Below are 22,324 nucleotides of genomic sequence, written 5' to 3' on the forward strand. Positions count from 1 at the left end.
AAACCAGTTTGAGTCTCCCAGAGATTTGAGACTGAGATGGAGGTTCACCTTCCAGCAGGACAATGACCCTAAGCATACTGCTAAAGCAACACTTGAGTGGTTCAAGGGGAAACATTTAGATGACTTGGAATGGCCTAGTCAGAGCCCAGACCTCAATCCAATTGAGAATCTGTGATATGACTTAAAGATTGCTGTACACCAGCGGAACCCATCCAACTTGAAGGAGCTGGAGCAGTTTTGCCTTGAAGTATGGGCAGAAATGCCAGTGGCTAGATGTGCCAAGCTTATAGAGACACACCTCAAGAGACTTGCAGCTGTAATTGCTACAAAAGGTGGCTCTACAAAGTATTGACTTTGGGGGGGGGTGAATAGTTATGCACGCTCAAGTTTTCTGTGTTTTTTTGTGTCTTATTTCTTGTTTGTTTCACACGAACAAATATTTTGCATCTTCAAAGTGGTAGGCATGTTGTGTAAATTAAATGATAGAAACCCACCAAAAAATATATATTTTATTTCCAGGTTGTAAGGCAACAAAATAGGAAAAATACCAAGGTGGGTGAATACTTTGGCAAGACACTGTATATGTTTACACCTTGATAAGAAACATTATCAAAGGCATGGCCACTGAGCGAGTAAACGATTTTAAAATATACAAATAAACAGGAAAATAAATAATCACACATGAATAAAGGTAATGAATGATTTGAATTTGCTAAACTGAACCTCCAATCACTGAAGCAGGTCATCAACACACCACTGTCACTGTTTTCATGTTACTATGACAACAACGTTTTCTACCAAATCAGCTTTGAGTCCTTCCTCATAACAGCTGAATTACGACTTCCCAGTTATTTCTACATGAGCATCACTGTCAACAACATCATGTCTTGTCAACTCCTGCGGTCACTGTCAAGAAAATGAACATAGAAGTTAGCACAAATATATCTGGGACAAGGCTGCACAATCATGATCATCATCATCATCATCATCATCATGAACATCACAACAGTCACCTATCATCATCGTTGACATGACTGTGTTCACTGTTTCATTGTTGAGAGACTCATGACCCATGTCCTCTCTTGTTTCAGTGTTGAGAGACTTATGACCCATGTCCTCTCTTGTTTCAGTGTTGAGAGACTTATGATCCATGTCCTCTCTTGTTTCAGTGTTGAGAGACTCATGATCCATGTCCTCTCTTGTTTCAGTGTTGAGAGACTCATGATCCATGTCCTCTCTTGTTTCAGTGTTGAGAGAATCATGACCCATGTCTTGTTTCAGTGTCTCCTCCTGCAGTTCTCCATAAGGTCACGACCTGGTGTGACCTTAGATGACCTTTCACCTCTCACCCTCGATCTCGGCTACAGCCGATTGGCTCCTATAGTACACACAGAATGTGGAAACAGCTGAGCGGAAACACTCCACACATGCACTGGTCATAAACAGGTACATTTACTGACACGCCCACGTCACCTGACCTGTAAATCCCTGACACCTGTCTTACACCTGTACACAGTCCTCCAATAGCACCGCCTCCTCAACCTTCTTCTCTCAACTCCCCTTGTCTCCCCTTCCCACAGAGGGAGTAAGGTACACTTATAGTATACACTGTTGTCTCCAAGCACCCTTTAATTTACTTCAAACAGGAGGATAAGAGTTGAGCATCATGGATCATTCTCTTTCTTCACCTGGCTGGTGGAGCCCCCTGCTGTACTGGTGGAGGTAGTGTAGCTAGATTACGTTACATTACACGGTAGTCTCATACTCCATAACCTCCTTGGGTTTGCTCAGACTGCGGTATTGGATCCTGGGCGTGACCGGGGAGGTGTTCTCCAGAACCAGGATGGTCTTCCGCAGCCGCCTGTCGATGAAGTGAGCATCCCAGGCAGGGTACCTTTTTCTGGGAAGGTCTATCCGGATCACTGGCCCCTCTGTCCTGAGGGGCCGAGGGGCCAGGGCCGGCGAGATAGTGGTGGTGGATCTAACCTGGAACACAGCTAGATCTCCTGGTACCACCTCGCCCCGATCCGCACCTGCAGTCCTAGTTAGAGTCCTAGGGGGGCTGGTGACCACGTCTGGAGGGGGGAGGTGTGATGCCTCGGCTGGGGTCACACAGGACTCCACCATCAACCCCCCGTCCTCCACACACACCCCCCACTGAGCCGCGGACACCGGCCCGTCAGGGTGCAGGAGACAATAATACCCCAACATGAAGAAGATCCCCAGAGCGTAGCTACAAACCACCACACACACCACGATGAGGGCGTAAAAGTCCGAGGTGTTCGGCCCGCGGTAAAGATACCACGCCGCAATGAGGGACACGTTCTCTACCAGAGTCACCGTGTGATAGAGCCACATCCTGAAGCGAGCGCGGCCCTCCTTGACGTTGAACCAGCAGAAGATATAGACGATGCCCACTACCATGTTATAGATGATCTCCTCCCACTTGGACATGCAGAAGTCTGTCTCCCCCTGGATGATCCAGAACGTCATGAGGCACCAGTGGCTCACGACAAAGATACCGAAGTAGAGCTGCAACACAGAGACGTCAACATTTAAAAAAAGAAAAAACAACAGCTCAACAGTTGCAAAAAGTCAGGTAACTTTCTGAAAATTTCCAATTTTTCCCAAAATCCCACTTAGAGGGAATAAACAGGAAATCCAGACTCCTCTAAAGCAGGATTTCTAAAAGAAATGGGAATTTGTGGAAAGTTACCAGAATTTTGCAACCGTACCCAGCAAAAACTTGCCAATAACCTGCAATTAATGATAACTTTGTTTAAATTATAGAAACATACATTGCACTTTTCTCAGTGCATGTTCTGTGTGGTGTGTAACCTTTACCTGGAACACAGAGGCGAACAGGGCGAAGGCGATGGTCCTGGCCCCGATGGTGAAGAAGTGCCACAGCATCTGGACAATCACAGCCTTGTAGGACATTGGGAGCTTGTCATCTCTGGAGTCCCTCAGAGTCTTCTGGTAGGACGCTATTATCCAGGCCAGAGAGACCAAGGAGGCTGAGGCAGAGAGACCTGGAGAGAGTGGGGGAAGAGATATGAGAGAGAGATTTGAGAAAGAAAGGTGTTTTGAGACACCATCTGGTGGGATGCTATCATCCAGGCCAGAGAGACCAAGGAGGCTGAGGCAGAGAGACCTGGAGAGAGTGGGGGAAGAGATATGAGAGAGAGATTTGAGAAAGAAAGGTGTTTTGAGACACCATCTGGTGGGATGCTATCATCCAGGCCAGAGAGACCAAGGAGGCTGAGGCAGAGAGACCTGGAGAGAGTGGGGGAAGAGATATGAGAGAGAGATTTGAGAAAGAAAGGTGTTTTGAGACACCATCTGGTAGGACGCTATTATCCAGGCCAGAGAGACCAAGGAGGCTGAGGCAGAGAGACCTGGAGAGAGTGGGGAAGAGATATGAGAGAGAGATTTGAGAAAGAAAGGTGTTTTGAGACACCATCTGGTGGGATGCTATCATCCAGGCCAGAGAGACTAGAGAAGCGAGGCAGAGAAACCAACAGATGGGGACAGAGAGGGATGAGTGGTACGGAGGATGTACATTCTTTACATGACTGGACTCTGTTCAGAGATTCCCTGTGTTTTTATATAACTGCCTGTACTACGGTTCCTCAATTCTGTCCTCAGAAACACACATTACATAACCTCATCGAAGTAGACCAGACCAGCGAGCCCTCATGTTCAGCCTAAATAAAGTAGACTAACCCAGCCTAGACTAACCCAGCCTAGACTAACCCAGCCTAGACTACCCCAGTCTAGAATACCCCAGTCTAGACTACCCCAGTCTATACTACCCCAGTAGTAGACGTCAAACCATGCCCATGTCTATACCACCCCAGTCTATAGTACCCCAGTCTATAGTACCCCAGTCTAGACTAGCCCAGTCTAGACTAGCCCAGTCTAGACTAGCCCAGTCTAGACTACCCCAGTCTATACCACCCCAGTCTATAGTACCCCAGTCTATAGTACCCCAGTCTATAGTACCCCAATCTATAGTACCCCAGTCTAGACTACCCCAGTCTAGACTACCCTCTGTTTGATTAAAGCAGCATCATGATCGTTATACAGTGCATGCACACACACACACACACTCTCTCACACACACACACACACACACACTTGATCTGACAGAATCAGAAGAGTTTGCTTTGGATTTTTCTAAAAGGCCTGATGTCTGTTGTCATCATCTACTTGTTAAAACTACATTAAAAGACCCCTTTTATAATTTTAGAGTTTTGCTGTTACATTTTTCATGCCTTTAGACGGGATTTATTACTAATTGGACATGAGATTAAATTATTAACATTTTGCTAAATTAATATTTAATTAAGTTAAATGAGGTCTCCCGTCTCGCTGCTTTTGACTCTCCTGCTATGGTCTAATTAACATGTCTAATATGTTAATTAATCCTGTTCTTCTCCAGAATGAATAATAGATCTCATGTTCTCAGACTCTAACAGAGACAGAGGCACACAAACAACTTTTAAATTATTACATTTGTGAATTATTTCAAAGTTATGTGAGAAAAGAAGAAGATAACATGGGAATCCTTTAACAGTGAGAATATAACATGGGAATCCTTTAACAGTGTGTGTGTGTGCGTGTGCGCGTGTGTGCGTGCGTGCGTGTGTGTGTGTGATCTTGCAGCCAGCGCTGTAATTTCTTCAGGGATCTGTTGGTCTGTTTTCGTATATATCAGAACTCAGGAAAAGATCCAGAAGCAGACAGCTAGAGTCGCAGGTGTTTATTGACCCAAACAGGGGGCAGGCAAAAGACAGGTCGAAGGCAGGCAGAGGTCTGTAATCCTGGGCAGAGTCAATTAGGTACAGAACAGCAGGCAGGCTCGGGGTCAGGACAGGCAGAGGTTCGTAATCCAGGGCAGAGTCAGGCAGGTGCAGAATGGCAGGCAGGCTCGGGGTCAGGACAGGCAGAGGTTCGTAACCCAGGTCAGAGTCAGGCAGGTACAGAACGGCAGGCAGGCTCGGGGTCAGGACAGGCAGAGGTTCGTAAACGGGTCAGAGTCAGGCAGGTACAGAACAGCAGGCAGGCTCGGGGTCAGGAAAGGCAGAGGTTCGTAAATGGGTCAGAGTCAGGCAGGTACAGAGCAGCAGGCAGGCTCGGGGTCAGGACAGGCAGAGGTTCGTAAACGGGTCAGAGTCAGGCAGGTACAGAACGGCAGGCAGGCTCGGGGTCAGGGCAGGCAGGCTAGGGGTCAGGACAGGCAAAGGTTCGTCATCGGGTCAGAGTCAGGCAGGTACAGAACAGCAGGCAGGCTCGGGGTCAGGAAAGGCAGAGGTTCGTAAATGGGTCAGAGTCAGGCAGGTACAGAGCAGCAGGCAGGCTCGGGGTCAGGACAGGCAGAGGTTCGTAAACGGGTCAGAGTCAGGCAGGTACAGAACGGCAGGCAGGCTCGGGGTCAGGGCAGGCAGAGGTTCGTAAACGGGTCAGAGTTAGGCAGGTACAGAACGGCAGGCAGGCTCGGGGTCAGGGCAGGCAGGCTAGGGGTCAGGACAGGCAGAGGTTCGTAAACGGGTCAGAGTCAGGCAGGTACAGAACGGCAGGCAGGCTCGGGGTCAGGGCAGGCAGAATGGTCAGAACTGAACTAGGAAACAGACTTGAGAAAGCAGGGAGACGTGTAAACACGCTGGTAAGACCTGACAAGAAAAACTGTCAACAGACAAACAGAGAACGCAGGTATAAATACACTGGGGATAATTATCAGGGTGTGACAATATCAGGTGAATCAACTCTGTAGCACCTTAAGATATCTGTCATTCTGTTGTCTTTGTGTGTATGTTTGTTCAGCTCCTTGTTCCAGGAGGTTTAGATTATAGAACGATTGCTAGATTAGACATTTCCAGACCACACACACCAACTTTGACCAAGGTCACAGAGAACTAAAAATAATTTTCACGCAGAAAGCCAGTAAAACATTTCAACTCACAACCTAGACAAATCTAAGGTAAGTTTAGGTCTTCCTCAAGGCTCTGTTCTCAGACCTCTTCTGTTATCATCTTGTACTGTAGGCCTCTTAGTGATGTTGTTCAGGACCACAGCGTCGATTTTCCTCAGCTACTTGGTCTATACACAACTGTACATTTCAATGAAACATTGTGAATCTTCCCTTTCACCTGGACTGGTGATAATACAGCAACATTTGTCATTCAGACGTGGCACCACTGTTGTACCCACCAAGATGACCGTTCAGTTATGGTTATGTGTCACTGCTAAAATTATAACTTACAGTGGGGCAAAAAAGTATTTAGTCAGCCACCAATTGTGCAAGTTCTCCCACTTAAAAAGATGAGAGAGGCCTGTAATTTTCATCATAGGTACACTTCAACTATGACAGACAAAATGAGAAGAAAAAAAATCCTACAATGTGATTTTCTGGATTTTTTTTCTTCTCATTTTGTCTGTCATAGTTGAAGTGTACCTATAAATGATGTAGCAGTGAATTGGTTTAGGTCTTGGTTTAGGTCTTTAGGTCTTATCTGACCAACAGAACATAAGTATGTAATGTTGGTGATGTTCTGTCAGAGGCCAAAGAAATATCCTGTGGAGTACCGCAGGGGATCACTTTAGGGCCTCTCTTATTTCTTATATACGTTAACTTCTTGGTGACAGGGGGCAGTATTTTCATGTCCGGATGAAATGCATGCCCAAATTCAACTGCCTGCTACTCATCCCCAGAAGATAATATATGCATATTATTAGTATAGAAAACACTCTGAAGTTTCTAAAACTGTTTGAGTCATGTCTGTGAGTATAACAGAACTTATTTAGCAGGCGAAACCCAGAGGACAAACCATTCAGATTTAATTGTTTTGGGGTCACTCTCTTTTCAATGGGTTTTCATTGGGAATCGAGATTTCTAAGGGACCTTCTTGCAGTTCCTACCGCTTCCACTGGATGTCAACAGTCTTTAGAAAGTGGTTGAGGTTTTTCCTTTGTGTAATGAAGAAGTACGGCCATCTTGAACGAGGGTCACTTGAAGTGTACTGTTAGATAGAGGCGCATGACCAGAAAGCTAGCTACAGTTTGTTTTCTTCCTGTATTGAACACAGATCATCCCGTCTTCAATTTTATCGATTATTTACGTTAAAAAGTACCTAAAGTTGTATTACAAAAGTAGCTTGAAATGTTTTGTCAAAGTTTACAGGTAACTTGAGATATTTTGTAGTCACGTTGAGCAAGTTGGAACCGGTGATTTTCTGGATCAAACGCGCCAAATAAATTGACATTTTGGATATACATCGACGGAATTAATCGAACAAAAGGACCTTTGTGATGTTTATGGGACATATTGGAGTGCCAACAGAAGAAGCTCGTCAAAGGTAAGGCATGAATTATATTTTTATTTCTGCGTTTTGTGTCGCGCCTGCAGGCTTGAAATATGCTTTTCTCTCTTTGTTTACGGAGGTGCTATCCTCAGATAATAGCATCGTTTGCTTTTGCCGAAAAAGCCTTTTTGAAATCTGACACGTTGGCTGGATTCACAACAAGTGACTACCGTGGGACCCCAGTAACTACCGTGGGACCCCAGTAACTACCGTGGGACCCCAGTAACTACCGTGGGACCCCAGTAACTACCGTGGGACCCCAGTAACTACCGTGGGACCCCAGTAACTACCGTGGGACCCCAGTAACTACCGTGGGACCCCTATAACACGTGTAGCTTTAATTTGCTATCTTGCACGTGTGATTTAAATGAAAGTTTTATTTTTACAGTAATTTATTTGAATTTGGCGCTCTGCATTTTCCCTGGCTTTTGTTCAGGTGGGACACTATCCCAGAGAGGTTAATAAAAGATATGCCAGATACAGTAGTAAGTGCAAACAATTGCTTTATACTGATGACTCGGCCATACTGGAATCAGGGACGGACACAGTTTACATAGAGGAGACCCTGAGTAAGGTATTGCATTTTGTTACAGATTGGTTCTCTGAATATTTTCGATTTTGTTTGGAACAAAACATAGATTGCTTAGGGCTGACGAGATAGCGGTAAACTGTGCAGGCAAGGAGATTGATTCTAAAACAAGTGAATCTTTATTTATTTTACTAGGCAAGTCAGTTAAGAACAAATTCTTATTTTCAATGACAGCCTAGGAACAGTGGGTTAACTGCCTGTTCAGGGGCAGAACGACAGATTTGTACCTTGTCAGCTCGGGGATTTGAACTTGCAACCTTTCGATTACCTTTCGGTTACCTTTCGGTTACCTTTCGTTTCGGTTACTAGTCCAACGCTCTAACCACTAGGCTACCCTGCCGCCCCTTCAATCTAAAACAAGTGAATCTAAAACAAGTGAATCTTGGTGTGTCCCTAGATCAAAGCCTTTCTGGAGACCTAATTGCTTCTAAAATTATTTCTAAAATGGCAAACAAATGTAAATGTTTATATCGTTAACGCTAGATATTTATATTATATATTTATACATATATATAGATATTTTACCATTAAAGTTAAGAAACTGCTCGTCTCAACCTTGACTCGGTGTCATTTTGATTATGCCTGATCTGCTTGGTATAGTGGGCTGTCAAAAAAGCTGAAAAAGAGAATGCAGGTCATGCAAAATAATATTATCAGGTATATGCTGAATGCCTCCCCACCCCCCCAGGAGCCACATAATGTTATCTGGTATATGTTGAATGTCCCCCCCCCCCCCCCCCCCCCCTAGATCCCACATAATGTTATCTGGTATATGCTGAATGTCCCTCCTAGGACCCACATAATGTTATCTGGTATATGCTGAATGTCCCCCCTAGGACCCACATAATGTTATCTGGTATATGCTGAATGTCCCCCCTAGGACCCACATAATGTTATCTGGTATATGTTGAATGTCCCCCCTAGGACCCACATAATGTTATCAGGTATATGCTGAATGTCCCCCCTAGGACCCACATAATGTTATCTGGTGTATGCTGAATGTCCCCCCTAGGACCCACATAATGTTATCTGGTATATGCTGAATGTCCCCCTTAGGACCCACATAGGGGTACAGGAGTTCCTGGAGGTGGGCTTGTTGCCTTTGGAGTCCAGAGTGGACCCACTTACACTTAATCATATGTTTAACATCTTAAATGATTGATCCCCCAGATTACGTGAAAAACCACATTGATATGGTCTGTAACCAACACAGTCACAATACCAGAGCTAATGTTATGTCTTGTAAAATCCCAAGTGCATACAGTATTGGGAGGAGCACGTTTTTCCATACAGGCATTTGTCTATGGAATAGCCTTCCCTTGGAGATCAAGCAAAGAAAAAAGTAGAAATAGCTTTAAAAAACAGGCAAAGGTTTTCATTTGGACAAGTTTGTCTTAATAAGTAAGAGAACTCTTCACCGCCCCCTGCTGCTGGTCGGGTGTATTGATTTGAAGGATCGTGCATTGATGTGCAATTAATAGATTGTTTTAATGTGAAATGAATATGGTTGATTTATTTATTTTTTTAAGTTAGGGAAAATTACAGTGAATAGTGTCCCCTTTTAGGACGTCGATATAAATGAATGTATTTATGGCGGTTTGCAATTTTCTCTTGTCTTTTAATCATTATATGTGTTATTATTTTTACCGTCGAGGATCACTATGGAAACAAGCGTTTTAATGAATACTTTAAAGTGATATCCTCTGGGTCCACATTCTGTTGTATATGTCAAAATAAATTCAATTCAATGGCTATTTATTTATTCCGCATTATCTTTTTTTTTTTGGGGGGGGGGGAGGGGATTTTGGCAATGTCAGTCTGTCATTGTCATATTAACATCTCCATCAGTGTCATCAGTATTTTCCTTCCAAATTGTCCCTCTAATCTTCTGCCTTTGTATGCTGACAGACTTTTGGCGCTATGCTCTATGCTGCGATGTTTGATTCAATTAAGATTGGCTCTGCTCGTCGTGCTTGCTCAGTCCAAGGATGGCGTTGTCGGTGTGTGTGTGTGTGTGTGTGTGTGTGTAGCGCTTTCTGTCCATAGCTAATTAAGAGATCTCTGCATCTGTCTGGATCGGGTCCAAATGGCGCTGTGTGTGTGTGTGTGTGTGTACAGTGCATTAGGAAAGTAATTCAGACCCCTTGCCTTTTTCCACATTTTGTTACATTACAGCCTTATTTTAAATTTATGAAATATTTTTTCTCCTCATCAATCTACACACAATAACCCATAATGACATCACAATACCCCATAATGACATCACAATAACCCATAATGACATCACAATACCCCATTAATGACATCACAATAACCCATAATGACATCACAATAACCCATAATGACATCACAATACCCCATTAATGACATCACAATAACCCATGACAAAGTGAAAGCAGGTTTTAAAAATAAAAAAACAGAAGTACCTTATTTACATAGGTATTCAGACCCTTTGCTATGAGCTCAGGTGCATCCTGTTTCCATTGATCATCCTTGAGATGTTTCTACAACTTGATTGGAGTCCATCTGCGGTAAATTCAATTGATTGGACATGATTTGGAAAAGGGACACACCTGTCTATATATAAGGTCCCACAGTTGACAGTGCATGTCAGAGTAAAAACCAAGCCATGAGGTCAAAGGAATCGAACTCCAGGCTGTAGTGACGCCACAACACTGCAGTGCCTGAGACCGCTGCGCCACTCTGCCTCCATTGTTCTTAAATGGAGGAAGTTTGGAACCACCAAAACTCTTCCTAGAGCTGGCCGCCAAACTGAGCTCCTGAGAGCTCTACAACATATTCAACAAGACTCCTGGGAGCAGCAGAGAGAGAGGAGAGAGAGAAAAAAAAACTAGATTTTTGCCAAAATGACCTGAATGGACTATTCCTATCAAGAAGAAACTTCTAACAAACCAAAATCTGCAGAAGAGACACAGAGGAACCTGGAAATAACATCCAACACAAAAACTGAGCGAGGAACGTTCAGTCTGAACCTACTTCTGAAGGCTAAAATTCAAAGACAGCAATCTCTAGGTGATTTGTATTATATGAAGCTAAATAAATAAAGGCCGCTACGCTGCCGAGCTGCTAGGACAGAACGGACCTGGCGGAAACTTCAATTAGCAGTGAGAGGTGTGAAGTGAGAGGTGTGAAAAAACTTCAGCCTAACAATGGCAGGAGAATTTGACAGCCCCCCCCCCCCCCCCCCTAATGCAGAGGCATTTGGAGCTCCTCAAGAGACACTATTTGCTGACTGCTACAAAGAGGTGCTATATTAACCAGACCATCCCTTGGCATGGTGCTATATTAACCAGATCATCCCCTGGCATGGTGCTATATTACCCAGACCATCCCCTGGCATGGTGCTATATTAACCAGACCATCCCCTGGCATAGTGCTATATTAACAAGATCATCCTCTAGCATGGCACAGTTCTATATTAACCAGATCATCCCCTGACACAGTGCTTTATTAACCAGACCATCCCCTGGCACAGTGTTATATTAACCAGACCATCCCCTGGCATGGCACAGTTCTATATTAACCAGATCATCCCCTGACACAGTGCTATATTAACCAGACCATCCCCTGACACAGTGCTATATTAACCAGACCATCCCCTGGTACAGTGCTATATTAACCAGACCATCCCCTGGCATGGTGCTATATTAACCAGACCATCCCCTGGCATGGTGCTATATTAACCAGACCATCCCCTGGCATGGCTCAGTGCTATATTAACCAGACCATCCCCTGGCATGGCACAGTGCTATATAAACCAGACCATCCCCTGACACAGTGCTATATTAACCAGACCATCCCCTGGTACAGTGTTATATTAACTAGAACATCCCCTGGCATGGTGCTATATTAACCAGACCATCCCCTGACACAGTGCTATATTAACCAGACCATCCCCTGGCATGGCACAGTGCTATATTAACCAGACCATCCCCTGGCATGGCACAGTGTTATATTAACTAGACCATCCCCTGGCACAGTGCTATATTAACTAGACCATCCCCTGGCATGGTGCTATATTAACCAGACCATCCCCTGGCATGGTGCTATATTAACCAGACCATCCCCTGGCACAGTGTTATATTAACCAGACCATCCCCTGGCATGGTGCTATATTAACCAGACCATCCCCTGGCATGGTGCTATATTAACCAGACCATCCCCTGGCACAGTGTTATATTAACCAGACCATCCCCTGGTACAGTGTTATATTAACCAGACCATCCCCTGGCATGGTGCTATATTAACCAGACCATCCCCTGGCATGGTGCTATATTAACTAGACCATCCCCTGGCACAGTGCTATATTAACTTGACCATTCCCTGGCATGGCACAGTGCTATATTAACCAGACCATCCCCTGGCACAGTGCTATATTAACTTGACCATTCCCTGGCATGGCACAGTGCTATATTAACCAGACCATCCCCTGGCACAGTGCTATATTAACCAGACCATCCCCTGGCATGACACAGTGCTATATTAACTAGACCATCCCCTGGCATGGCATAGTGCTAAATTAACCAGACAATCCCCTGGCACAGTGCTACATTAACCAGACCATCCCCTGGCACAGTGCTATATTAACCAGACCATCCCCTGGCACAGTGCTATATTAACCAGACCATCCCCTGGCATGACACAGTGCTATATTAACTAGACCATCCCCTGGCATGGCATAGTGCTAAATTAACCAGACAATCCCCTGGCACAGTGCTACATTAACCAGACCATCCCCTGGCACAGTGCTAAATTAACCAGACCATCCCCTGGCATGGTGCTATATTAACCAGACCATCCCCTGGCATGGCACAGTGCTATATTAACCAGACCATCCCCTGGCATGACACAGTGCTAAATTAACCAGACCATCCCCTGGCATGGTGCTATATTAACCAGACCTTCCCCTGGCATGGTGCTATATTAACCAGACCATCCCCTGGCATGGTGCTATATTAACCAGACCATCCCCTGGCATGGTGCTATATTATTAACCAGACCATCCCCTGGCATGGTGCTATATTAACCAGACCATCCCCTGGTACAGTGCTATATTAACCAGACCTTCCCCTGGCATGGTGCTATATTAACCAGACCATCCCCTGGTACAGTGCTATATTAACGAGACCTTCCCCTGGCATGGTGCTATATTAACCAGACCATGTAACGGTTTTCTTCGTGAGAAGGAGAGTCGGACCAAAATGCAGCGTGTGGTTTACGATCCATGTTTATTAATACGAAACACGAATCTCCAATACAATACTACAAAACAAAACGTAACGAAAACCTAAACAGCCTATCTGGTGGAAAAAAACACATAGACAGGAACAATCACCCACAAACACACAGTGAACCCCAGGCTACCTAAATATGGTTCCCAATCAGAGACAATGATGAACACCTGCCTCTGACTGAGAACCATATCAGGCTGAACATAGAAATAGACAAACAAGACATGAAACATAGAATGCCCACTCAGATCACACCCTGACCAATCAAAACATAGAAAATACAAAGTAAACTATGGTCAGGGCGTGACAGTACCCCCCCCCCAAGGTGCGGACTCCGGCCGCAAAACCTGAACCTATAGGGGAGGGTCTGGGTGGGCATCTGTCCGCGGTGGCGGCTCTGGCGCTGGACGTGGACCCCACTCCATGACAGTTTTAATCCCCCTCCTAAACGTCCCTAAATAGGTTACCCACCACAATGATAACATGGGACAGAGGGACAGCTCGGGACAGAGGTAACTCGGGACAGATGGGTAGCTCAGCCCTGAGAGGAAGCTCAGCACTGAGAAGAAGCTCAGCACTGAGAAGAAGCTCAGGCAGGTGGTTAGATCCGGCAGATCCTGGCTGGCTGGCGGTTCTGGAAGATCCTGGCTGACTGGCGGATCTGGGAGAATCTGGACGACTGGCAGATCTGGGAGAATCTGGACGACTGGCAGATCTGGGAGAATCTGGACGACTGGCAGATCTGGGAGAATCTGGACGACTGGCAGATCTGGGAGAATCTGGACGACTGGCAGATCTGAGAGAGTCTGGACGACTGGCAGATCTGGAAGAGTCTGGTCGACTGGCAGATCTGGAAAAGTCTGGTCGACTGGCAGATCTGGAAGAGTCTGGTCGACTGGCAGATCTGGAAGAGTCTGGTCGACTGGCAGATCTGGAAGAGTCTGGTCGACTGGCAGATCTGGAAGAGTCTGGACGACGGGCAGATCTGGAAGAGTCTGGTCGACTGGCAGATCTGGAAGAGTCTGGTCGACTGGCAGATCTGGAAGAGTCTGGACGACTGGCAGATCTGGAAGAGTCTGGACGACTGGCAGATCTGGAAGAGACTGGTCGACACAGACTGGCTGCTCTGGCTGCTCCATGCTGACTGACAGCTCTGGCTGCTCCATGCTGGCAGACTGCTCTGGCTGCTCCATGATGACTGGTAGCTCTGGCTGCTCCATGCTGACTGGCTGCTCCATGCTGACTGGCAGCTCTGGCTGCTCCATGCTGACTGGCTGCTCCATGCTGACTGGCAGCTCTGGCCGCTCCATGCTGACTGGCTGCTCTATGCTGACTGGCTGCTCCATGCTGACTGGCTGCTCCATGCTGACTGGCTGCTCCATGCTGACTGGCGGCCCTGGCTGCTCCATGCTGACTGGCGGCCCTGGCTGCTCCATGCTGACTGGCGGCCCTGGCTGCTCCATGCTGACTGGCGGCCCTGGCTGCTCCATGCTGACTGGCGGCCCTGGCTGCTCCATGCTAACTGGCAGCTCTGGCGGCTCCTTGCAGACTGGCAGCTCTGGCGGCTCCTTGCAGACTGGCAGCTTTGGCGGCATCCTGCAGACTGGCAGCTCTGGCGGCTCCTTGCAGACTGGCAGCTCCATGCAGACTGGCAGCTCTATGCAGACTGGCAGCTCCTTGCAGACTGGCAGCTCCTTGCTAACTGGCAGCTCTATGCTAACTGGCAGCTCTATGCTAACTGGCAGCTCTATGCTAACTGGCAGCTCTATGCTAACTGGCAGCTCTATGCTAACTGGCAGCTCTGAACAGGCGGGAGACTCCGGCAGCGCTGTAGAGAAGGCAGGCTCTAACAGCGCTAAACAGGCGGGAGACTCCGACAGCGCTGAAGAGAAGGGAGGCTCTGGCAGCGCTGGACAGGCGAGGCGCACTGTAGGCCTGATGCGTGGTGCTGGCACTGGTGGTACTGAGCCGAGGACACGCACAGGAAGCCTGGTGCGGGGAGCTGCTACCGGAGGGCTGGGGTGTGGAGGTGGTACTGGAAAAACCGGACCGTGCAGGCGCACTGGAGCTCTTGAGCACCGAGCCTGCCCAACCTTACCTGGTTGAATGCTCACGGTCGCCCTGCCAGTGCAGCGAGGTGGAATAGCCCGCACTGGACTATGCAGGCGAACCGGAGAAACCGAGCGCAAGGCTGGTGCCATGTAAACCGGCCCAAGGAGACGCACTGGGGACCAGCTGCGTAGAGCCGGCTTCATGGCATTAGGCTCGACGCTCAATCTAGCCCGGCAGACACGCGGAGCTGGAATATACCGCACCGGGCTATGCACCCGCACTGGAGACACCGTGCGCACCACTGCATAACACGGTGCCTGTCCGGTCTCTCTAGCCCCCCGGTAAGCACAGGGAGTCTGCCCAGGTCTCCTACCTGGCGTAGCCATACTCCCTGTTAGCCCCCCCCCAAGAAATTTTTGGGGCTGCCTCTCAGGCTTCCATCCGCTACGTCGTGCTGCCTCCTCATATCTGCGCCTCTCAGCTTTCGCCGCCTCCAGTTCCTCCTTGGGGCGGCGATATTCTCCAGGCTGAGCCCAGGGTCCTTTACCGTCCAGTTCTTCCTCCCATGTCCATTTCTCCAAGTGGTGCAGCCTCTCCCACTGCAGCTGCTCCTGCTGCTTCTTCTCCTGCTGCACCTTTGGGCGGCTACACTCCCCTGGTTTAGCCCAGGGTCCTCTCCCGTCGAGGATTTCCTCCCATGTCCAGAAGTCCTTATTGCGCGTCTCCTCGCGCTGCTCCTGCCTGTTGACACGCTGCTTGGTCCGTTGGTGGTGGGTGATTCTGTAACGGTTTTCTTCGTGAGAAGGAGAGTCGGACCAAAATGCAGCGTGTGGTTTACGATCCATGTTTATTAATACGAAACACGAATCTCCAATACAATACTACAAAAACAAAACGTAACGAAAACCTAAACAGCCTATCTGGTGGAAAAAAACACATAGACAGGAACAATCACCCACAAACACACAGTGAACCCCAGGCTACCTAAATATGGTTCCCAATCAGAGACAATGATGAACACCTGCCTCTGACTGAGAACCATATCAGGCTGAACATAGAAATAGACAAACAAGACATGAAACATAGAATGCCCACTCAGATCACACCCTGACCAATCAAAACATAGAAAATACAAAGTAAACTATGGTCAGAGCGTGACAGACCATCCCCTGGCATGGTGCTATATTAACCAGGCCATCCCCTGGCACAGTGCTATATTAACCAGACCATCCCCTGGTACAGTGCTATATTAACCAGACCTTCCCCTGGCATGGTGCTATATTAACTAGACCATCCCCTGGCACAGTGCTATATTAACCAGACCATCCCCTGGCATGGCACAGTGTTATATTAACCAGACCATCCCCTGGCATGGCACAGGGATATATTAACCAGACCATCCCCTGGCACAGTGCTATATTAACCAGACCATCCCCTGGCACAGTGTTATATTAACCAGACCATCCCCTGGCATGGCACAGGGATATATTAACCAGACCATCCCCTGGCACAGTGCTATATTAACCAGACCATCCCCTGGCATGGCACAGTGTTATATTAACCAGACCATCCCCTGGCATGGCACAGGGATATATTAACCAGACCATCCCCTGGCACAGTGCTATATTAACCAGACCATCCCCTGGCACAGTGCTATATTTTATTTATTTATTTATTTTACCTTTATTTAACCAGGTAGGCAAGTTGAGAACAAGTTCTCATTTACAACTGCGACCTGGCCAAGATAAAGCAAAGCAGTTCGACAGATACAACGACACAGAGTTACACATGGAGTAAAACAAACATACAGTCAATAATACAGTATAAATAAGTATATATACAATGTGAGCAAATGAGGTGAGATAAGGGAGGTAAAGGCAAAAAAAGGCCATGGTGGCAAAGTAAATACAATATAGCAAGTAAAACACTGGAATGGTAGTTTTGCAATGGAAGAATGTGCAAAGTAGAAATAAAAATAATGGAGTGCAAAGGAGCAAAATAAATAAATTAATTAAATACAGTTGGGAAAGAGGTAGTTGTTTGTGCTAAATTATAGGTGGGCTATGTAGAGGTGCAGTAATCTGTGAGCTGCTCTGACAGTTGGTGCTTAAAGCTAGTGAGGGAGATAAGTGTTTCCAGTTTCAGAGATTTTTGTAGTTCGTTCCAGTCATTGGCAGCAGAGAACTGGAAGGAGAGGCGGCCAAAGAAAGAATTGGTTTTGGGGGTGACTAGAGAGATATACCTGCTGGAGCGTGTGCTACAGGTGGGAGATGCTATGGTGACCAGCGAGCTGAGATAAGGGGGGACTTTACCTAGCAGGGTCTTGTAGATGACATGGAGCCAGTGGGTTTGGCGACGAGTATGAAGCGAGGGCCAGCCAACGAGAGCGTACAGGTCGCAATGGTGGGTAGTATATGAGGCTTTGGTGACAAAACGGATTGCACTGTGATAGACTGCATCCAATTTGTTGAGTAGGGTATTGGAGGCTATTTTGTAAATGACATCGCCAAAGTCGAGGATTGATAGGATGGTCAGTTTTACAAGGGTATGTTTGGCATCATGAGTGAAGGATGCTTTGTTGTGAAATAGGAAGCCAATTCTAGATTTAACTTTGGATTGGAGATGTTTGATATGGGTCTGGAAGGAGAGTTTACAGTCTAACAAGACACCTAAGTATTTGTAGTTGTCCATGTATTCTAAGTCAGAGCCGTGCAGAGTAGTGATGTTGGACAGGCGGGTAGGTGCAGGTAGCGATCGGTTGAAGAGCATGCATTTAGTATTACTTGTATTTAAGAGCAATTGGAGGCCACGGAAGGAGAGTTGTATGGCATTGAAGCTTGCCTGGAGGGTTGTTAACACAGTGTCCAAAGAAGGGCCGGAAGTATACAGAATGGTGTCGTCTGCGTAGAGGTGGATCAGAGACTCACCAGCAGCAAGAGCGACCTCATTGATGTATACAGAGAAGAGAGTCGGTCCAAGAATTGAACCCTGTGGCACCCCCATAGAGACTGCCAGAGGTCCGGACAGCAGACCCTCCGATTTGACACACTGAACTCTATCAGAGAAGTAGTTGGTGAACCAGGCGAGGCAATCATTTGAGAAACCAAGGCTGTCGAGTCTGCCGATGAGGATGTGGTGATTGACAGAGTCGAAAGCCTTGGCCAGATCAATGACTACGGCTGCACAGTAATGTTTCTTATCGATGGCGGTTAAGATATCGTTTAGGACCTTGAGCGTGGCTGAGGTGCACCCATGACCAGCTCTGAAACCAGATTGCATAGCAGAGAAGGTATGGTGAGATTCGAAATGGTCGGTAATCTGTTTGTTGACTTGGCTTTCGAAGACCTTAGAAAGGCATGGTAGGATAGATATAGGTCTGTAGCAGTTTGGGTCAAGAGTGTCCCCCCCTTTGAAGAGGGGGATGACCCCAGCTGCTTTCCAATCTTTGGGAATCTCAGACGACACGAAAGAGAGGTTGAACAGGCTAGTAATAGGGGTGGCAACAATTTCGGCAGATCATTTTAGAAAGAAAGGGTCCAGATTGTCTAGCCCGGCTGATTTGTAGGGGTCCAGATTTTGCAGCTCTTTCAGAACATCAGCTGAATGGATTTGGGAGAAGGAGAAATGGGGAAGGCTTGGGCGAGTTGCTGTTGGGGGTGCAGTGCTGTTGACCGGGGTAGGAGTAGCCAGGTGGAAAGCATGGCCAGCCGTAGAAAAATACTTATTGAAATTCTCAATTATGGTGGATTTATCAGTGGTGACAGTGTTTCCTATCTTCAGTGCAGTGGGCAGCTGGGAGGAGGTGTTCTTATTCTCCATGGACTTTACAGTGTCCCAGAACTTTTTTGAGTTCGTGTTGCAGGAAGCAAATTTCTGCTTGAAAAAGCTAGCCTTGGCTTTTCTAACTGCCTGTGTATAATGGTTTCTAGCTTCCCTGAACAGCTGCATATCACGGGGGCTGTTCGATGCTAATGCAGAACGCCATAGGATGTTTTTGTGTTGGTTAAGGGCAGTCAGGTCTGGGGAGAACCAAGGGCTATATCTGTTCCTGGTTCTAAATTTCTTGAATGTTTATTTAAGATGGTTAGGAAGGCATTTAAAATTGTTTTAAAAAAAATATCCAGGCATCCTCTACTGACGGGATGAGATCAATATCCTTCCAGGATACCCCGGCCAGGTCGATTAGAAAGGCCTGCTCGCTGAAGTGTTTCAGGGAGCGTTTTACAGTGATGAGTGGAGGTCGTTTGACCGCTGACCCATTACGGATGCAGGCAATGAGGCAGTGATAGCTGAGATCTTGGTTGAAGACAGCAGAGGTGTATTTAGAGGGGAAGTTGGTTAGGATGATGTCTATGAGGGTGCCCGTGTTTAAGGCTTTGGGGAGGTACCTGGTAGGTTCATTGATAATTTGTGTGAGATTGAGGGCATCAAGTTTAGATTGTAGGATGGCTGGGGTGTTAAGCATGTTTCAGTTTAGGTCGCCTAGCAGCACGAGCTCTGAAGATAGATGGGGGGCCAATCAGTTCACATATGGTGTCCAGAGCACAGCTGGGGGCAGAGGGGGGTCTATAGCAGGCAGCAACGGTGAGAGACTTGTTTTTAGAGAGGTGGATTTTTAAAAGTAGAAGTTCAAATTGTTTGGGTACAGACCTGGATAGTAGGACAGAACTCGGCAGGCTATCTTTGCAGTAGATTGCAACACCGCCCCCTTTGGCAGTTCTATCTTGTCTGAAAATGTTGTAGTTTGGAATTAACATTTCTGAATTTTTGGTGGTCTTCCTAAGCCAGGATTCAGACACAGCTAGAACATCCGGGTTGGCAGAGTGTGCTAAAGCAGTGAATAGAACAAACTTAGGGAGGAGGCTTCTAATGTTAACATGCATGAAACCAAGGCTATTACGGTTACAGAAGTCGTCAAAAGAGAGCGCCTAGGGAATAGGAGTGGAGCTAGGCACTGCAGGGCCTGGATTCACCTCTAAATCGTCCCAGACTTGTACACGTTGTACACATATTAACCAGACCATCCCCTGGTATGACACAGGGATATATTAACCAGACCATCCCCTGGCATGGCAAAGTGCTATATTAACCAGACCATCCCCTGGCATGGCACAGTGATATATTAACCAGACCATCCCCTGGCATGGCACAGTGCAATATTAACCAGACCATCCCCTGGCACAGTGATATATCAACCAGACCATCCCCTGGCATGGCAAAGTGCTATATTAACTAGACCATCCCCTGGCACAGTGCTATATTAACCAGACAATCCCCTGGCATGGCACAGTGCTAAATTAACCAGACCATCCCCTGGCACAGTGCTATATTAACCAGACCATCCCCTGGCATGGCACAGTGCTAAATTAACCAGACCATCCCCTGGCACAGTGCTATATTAACCAGACCATCCCCTGGCATGGCACAGTGCTAAATTAACCAGACCATCCCCTGGCACAGTGCTATATTAACCAGACCATCCCCTGGCATGGCACAGTGCTATATTAACCAGATCATCCCCTGGTACAGTGCTAAATTAACCAGACCATCCCCTGGCATGGCAAAGTGCTATATTAACTAGACCATCCCCTGGCACAGTGCTATATTAACCAGACCATCCCCTGGCACAGTGCTATATTAACCAGACCATCCCCTGGCACAGTGATATATCAACCAGACCATCCCCTGGCATGGCAAAGTGCTATATTAACTAGACCATCCCCTGGCACAGTGCTATATTAACCAGACAATCCCCTGGCATGGCACAGTGCTAAATTAACCAGACCATCCCCTGGCACAGTGCAATATTAACCAGACCATCCCCTGGCATGGCACAGTGCTAAATTAACCAGACCATCCCCTGGCACAGTGCTATATTAACCAGACCATCCCCTGGCATGGCACAGTGCTAAATTAACCAGACCATCCCCTGGCACAGTGCTATATTAACCAGACCATCCCCTGGCATGGCACAGTGCTAAATTAACCAGACCATCCCCTGGCACAGTGCTATATTAACCAGACCATCCCCTGGCATGGCACAGTGCTATAAGAGCACACTACCCCTATGTCAAGAGAGAGGGTATTGGCCCAGGGTGGCAACTCAGAAAACTAGACACTGAGGAAATGTAAACAACCTCTGTCAACGTGTACAAGTCTGGGACAGTAATGGAGCAGTCTGGGACAGTAATGGTGCAGTCTGGGACAGTAATGGTGCAGACAGTAATGGAGCAGTCTGGGACAGTAATGGTGCAGTCTGGGACAGTAATGGTGCAGTCTGGGACAGTAATGGTGCAGTCTGGGACAGTAATGGTGCAGACAGTAGTGGTGCAGTCTGGGACAGTAATGGTGCAGTCTGGGACAGTAATGGTGCAGTCTGGGACAGTAATGGTGCAGTCTGGGACAGTAATGGTACAGTCTGGGACAGTAATGGTGTAGACAGTAATGGTGCAGACAGTAATGGTGCAGTCTGGGACAGTAGTGGTGCAGTCTGGGACAGTAGTGGTGCAGACAGTAATGATGCAGTCTGGGACAGTAATGGTGCAGTCTGGGACAGTAGTGGTGCAGTCTGGGACAGTAATGGTGCAGTCTGGGACAGTAATGGTGCAGACAGTAATTGTGCAGTCTGGGACAGTAATGGTGCAGTCTGGGACAATATTGGTGCAGTCTGGGACAGTAATGGTGCAGACAGTAATGGAGCAGTCTGGGACAGTAATGGAGCAGTCTGGGACAGTAATGGAGCAGTCTGGGACAGTAATGGAGCAGTCTGGGACAGTAATGGAGCAGTCTGGGACAGTAATGGTGCAGTCTGGGACAGTAATGGTGCAGTCTGGGACAGTAATGGTGCAGACAGTAATGGTGCAGTCTGGGACAGTAATGGTGCAGTCTGGGACAGTAATGGTGCAGACAGTAATGGTGCAGTCTGGGACAGTAATGGCACAGTCTGGGACAGTAATGGTGCAGTCTGGGACAGTAATGGTGCAGTCTGGGACAGTAATGGTGCAGACAGGAATGGTGCAGACAGTAATGGTGCAGTCTGGGACAGTAGTGGTGCAGTCTGGGACAGT

The 22,324-nt window shown here is 47.2% G+C and overlaps 1 protein-coding gene across 1 annotated transcript in view; it reads right to left on the reverse strand.

Moving 5' to 3' along the window:
* Window positions 1–462: 462 nt before the first annotated feature.
* LOC110531282 (XK-related protein 7-like) overlaps window positions 463–22,324 on the reverse strand; it is a 161,146-nt gene continuing 139,284 nt past the window's right edge. The window contains exons 3-4 of the mRNA XM_036986976.1: window positions 2,845–3,032; window positions 463–2,532 (exon numbers count right to left, since the gene is read on the reverse strand). Of these exons, the coding sequence (XP_036842871.1) occupies window positions 1,747–2,532; window positions 2,845–3,032 (974 nt within the window). The 3' untranslated portion in view covers window positions 463–1,746. The remainder of the gene's footprint in view (window positions 2,533–2,844; window positions 3,033–22,324) is intronic.

The sequence above is a fragment of the Oncorhynchus mykiss genome, chromosome 9 (genome assembly GCF_013265735.2).
Source record: "Oncorhynchus mykiss isolate Arlee chromosome 9, USDA_OmykA_1.1, whole genome shotgun sequence".
NCBI lineage: Eukaryota > Metazoa > Chordata > Actinopteri > Salmoniformes > Salmonidae > Oncorhynchus > Oncorhynchus mykiss.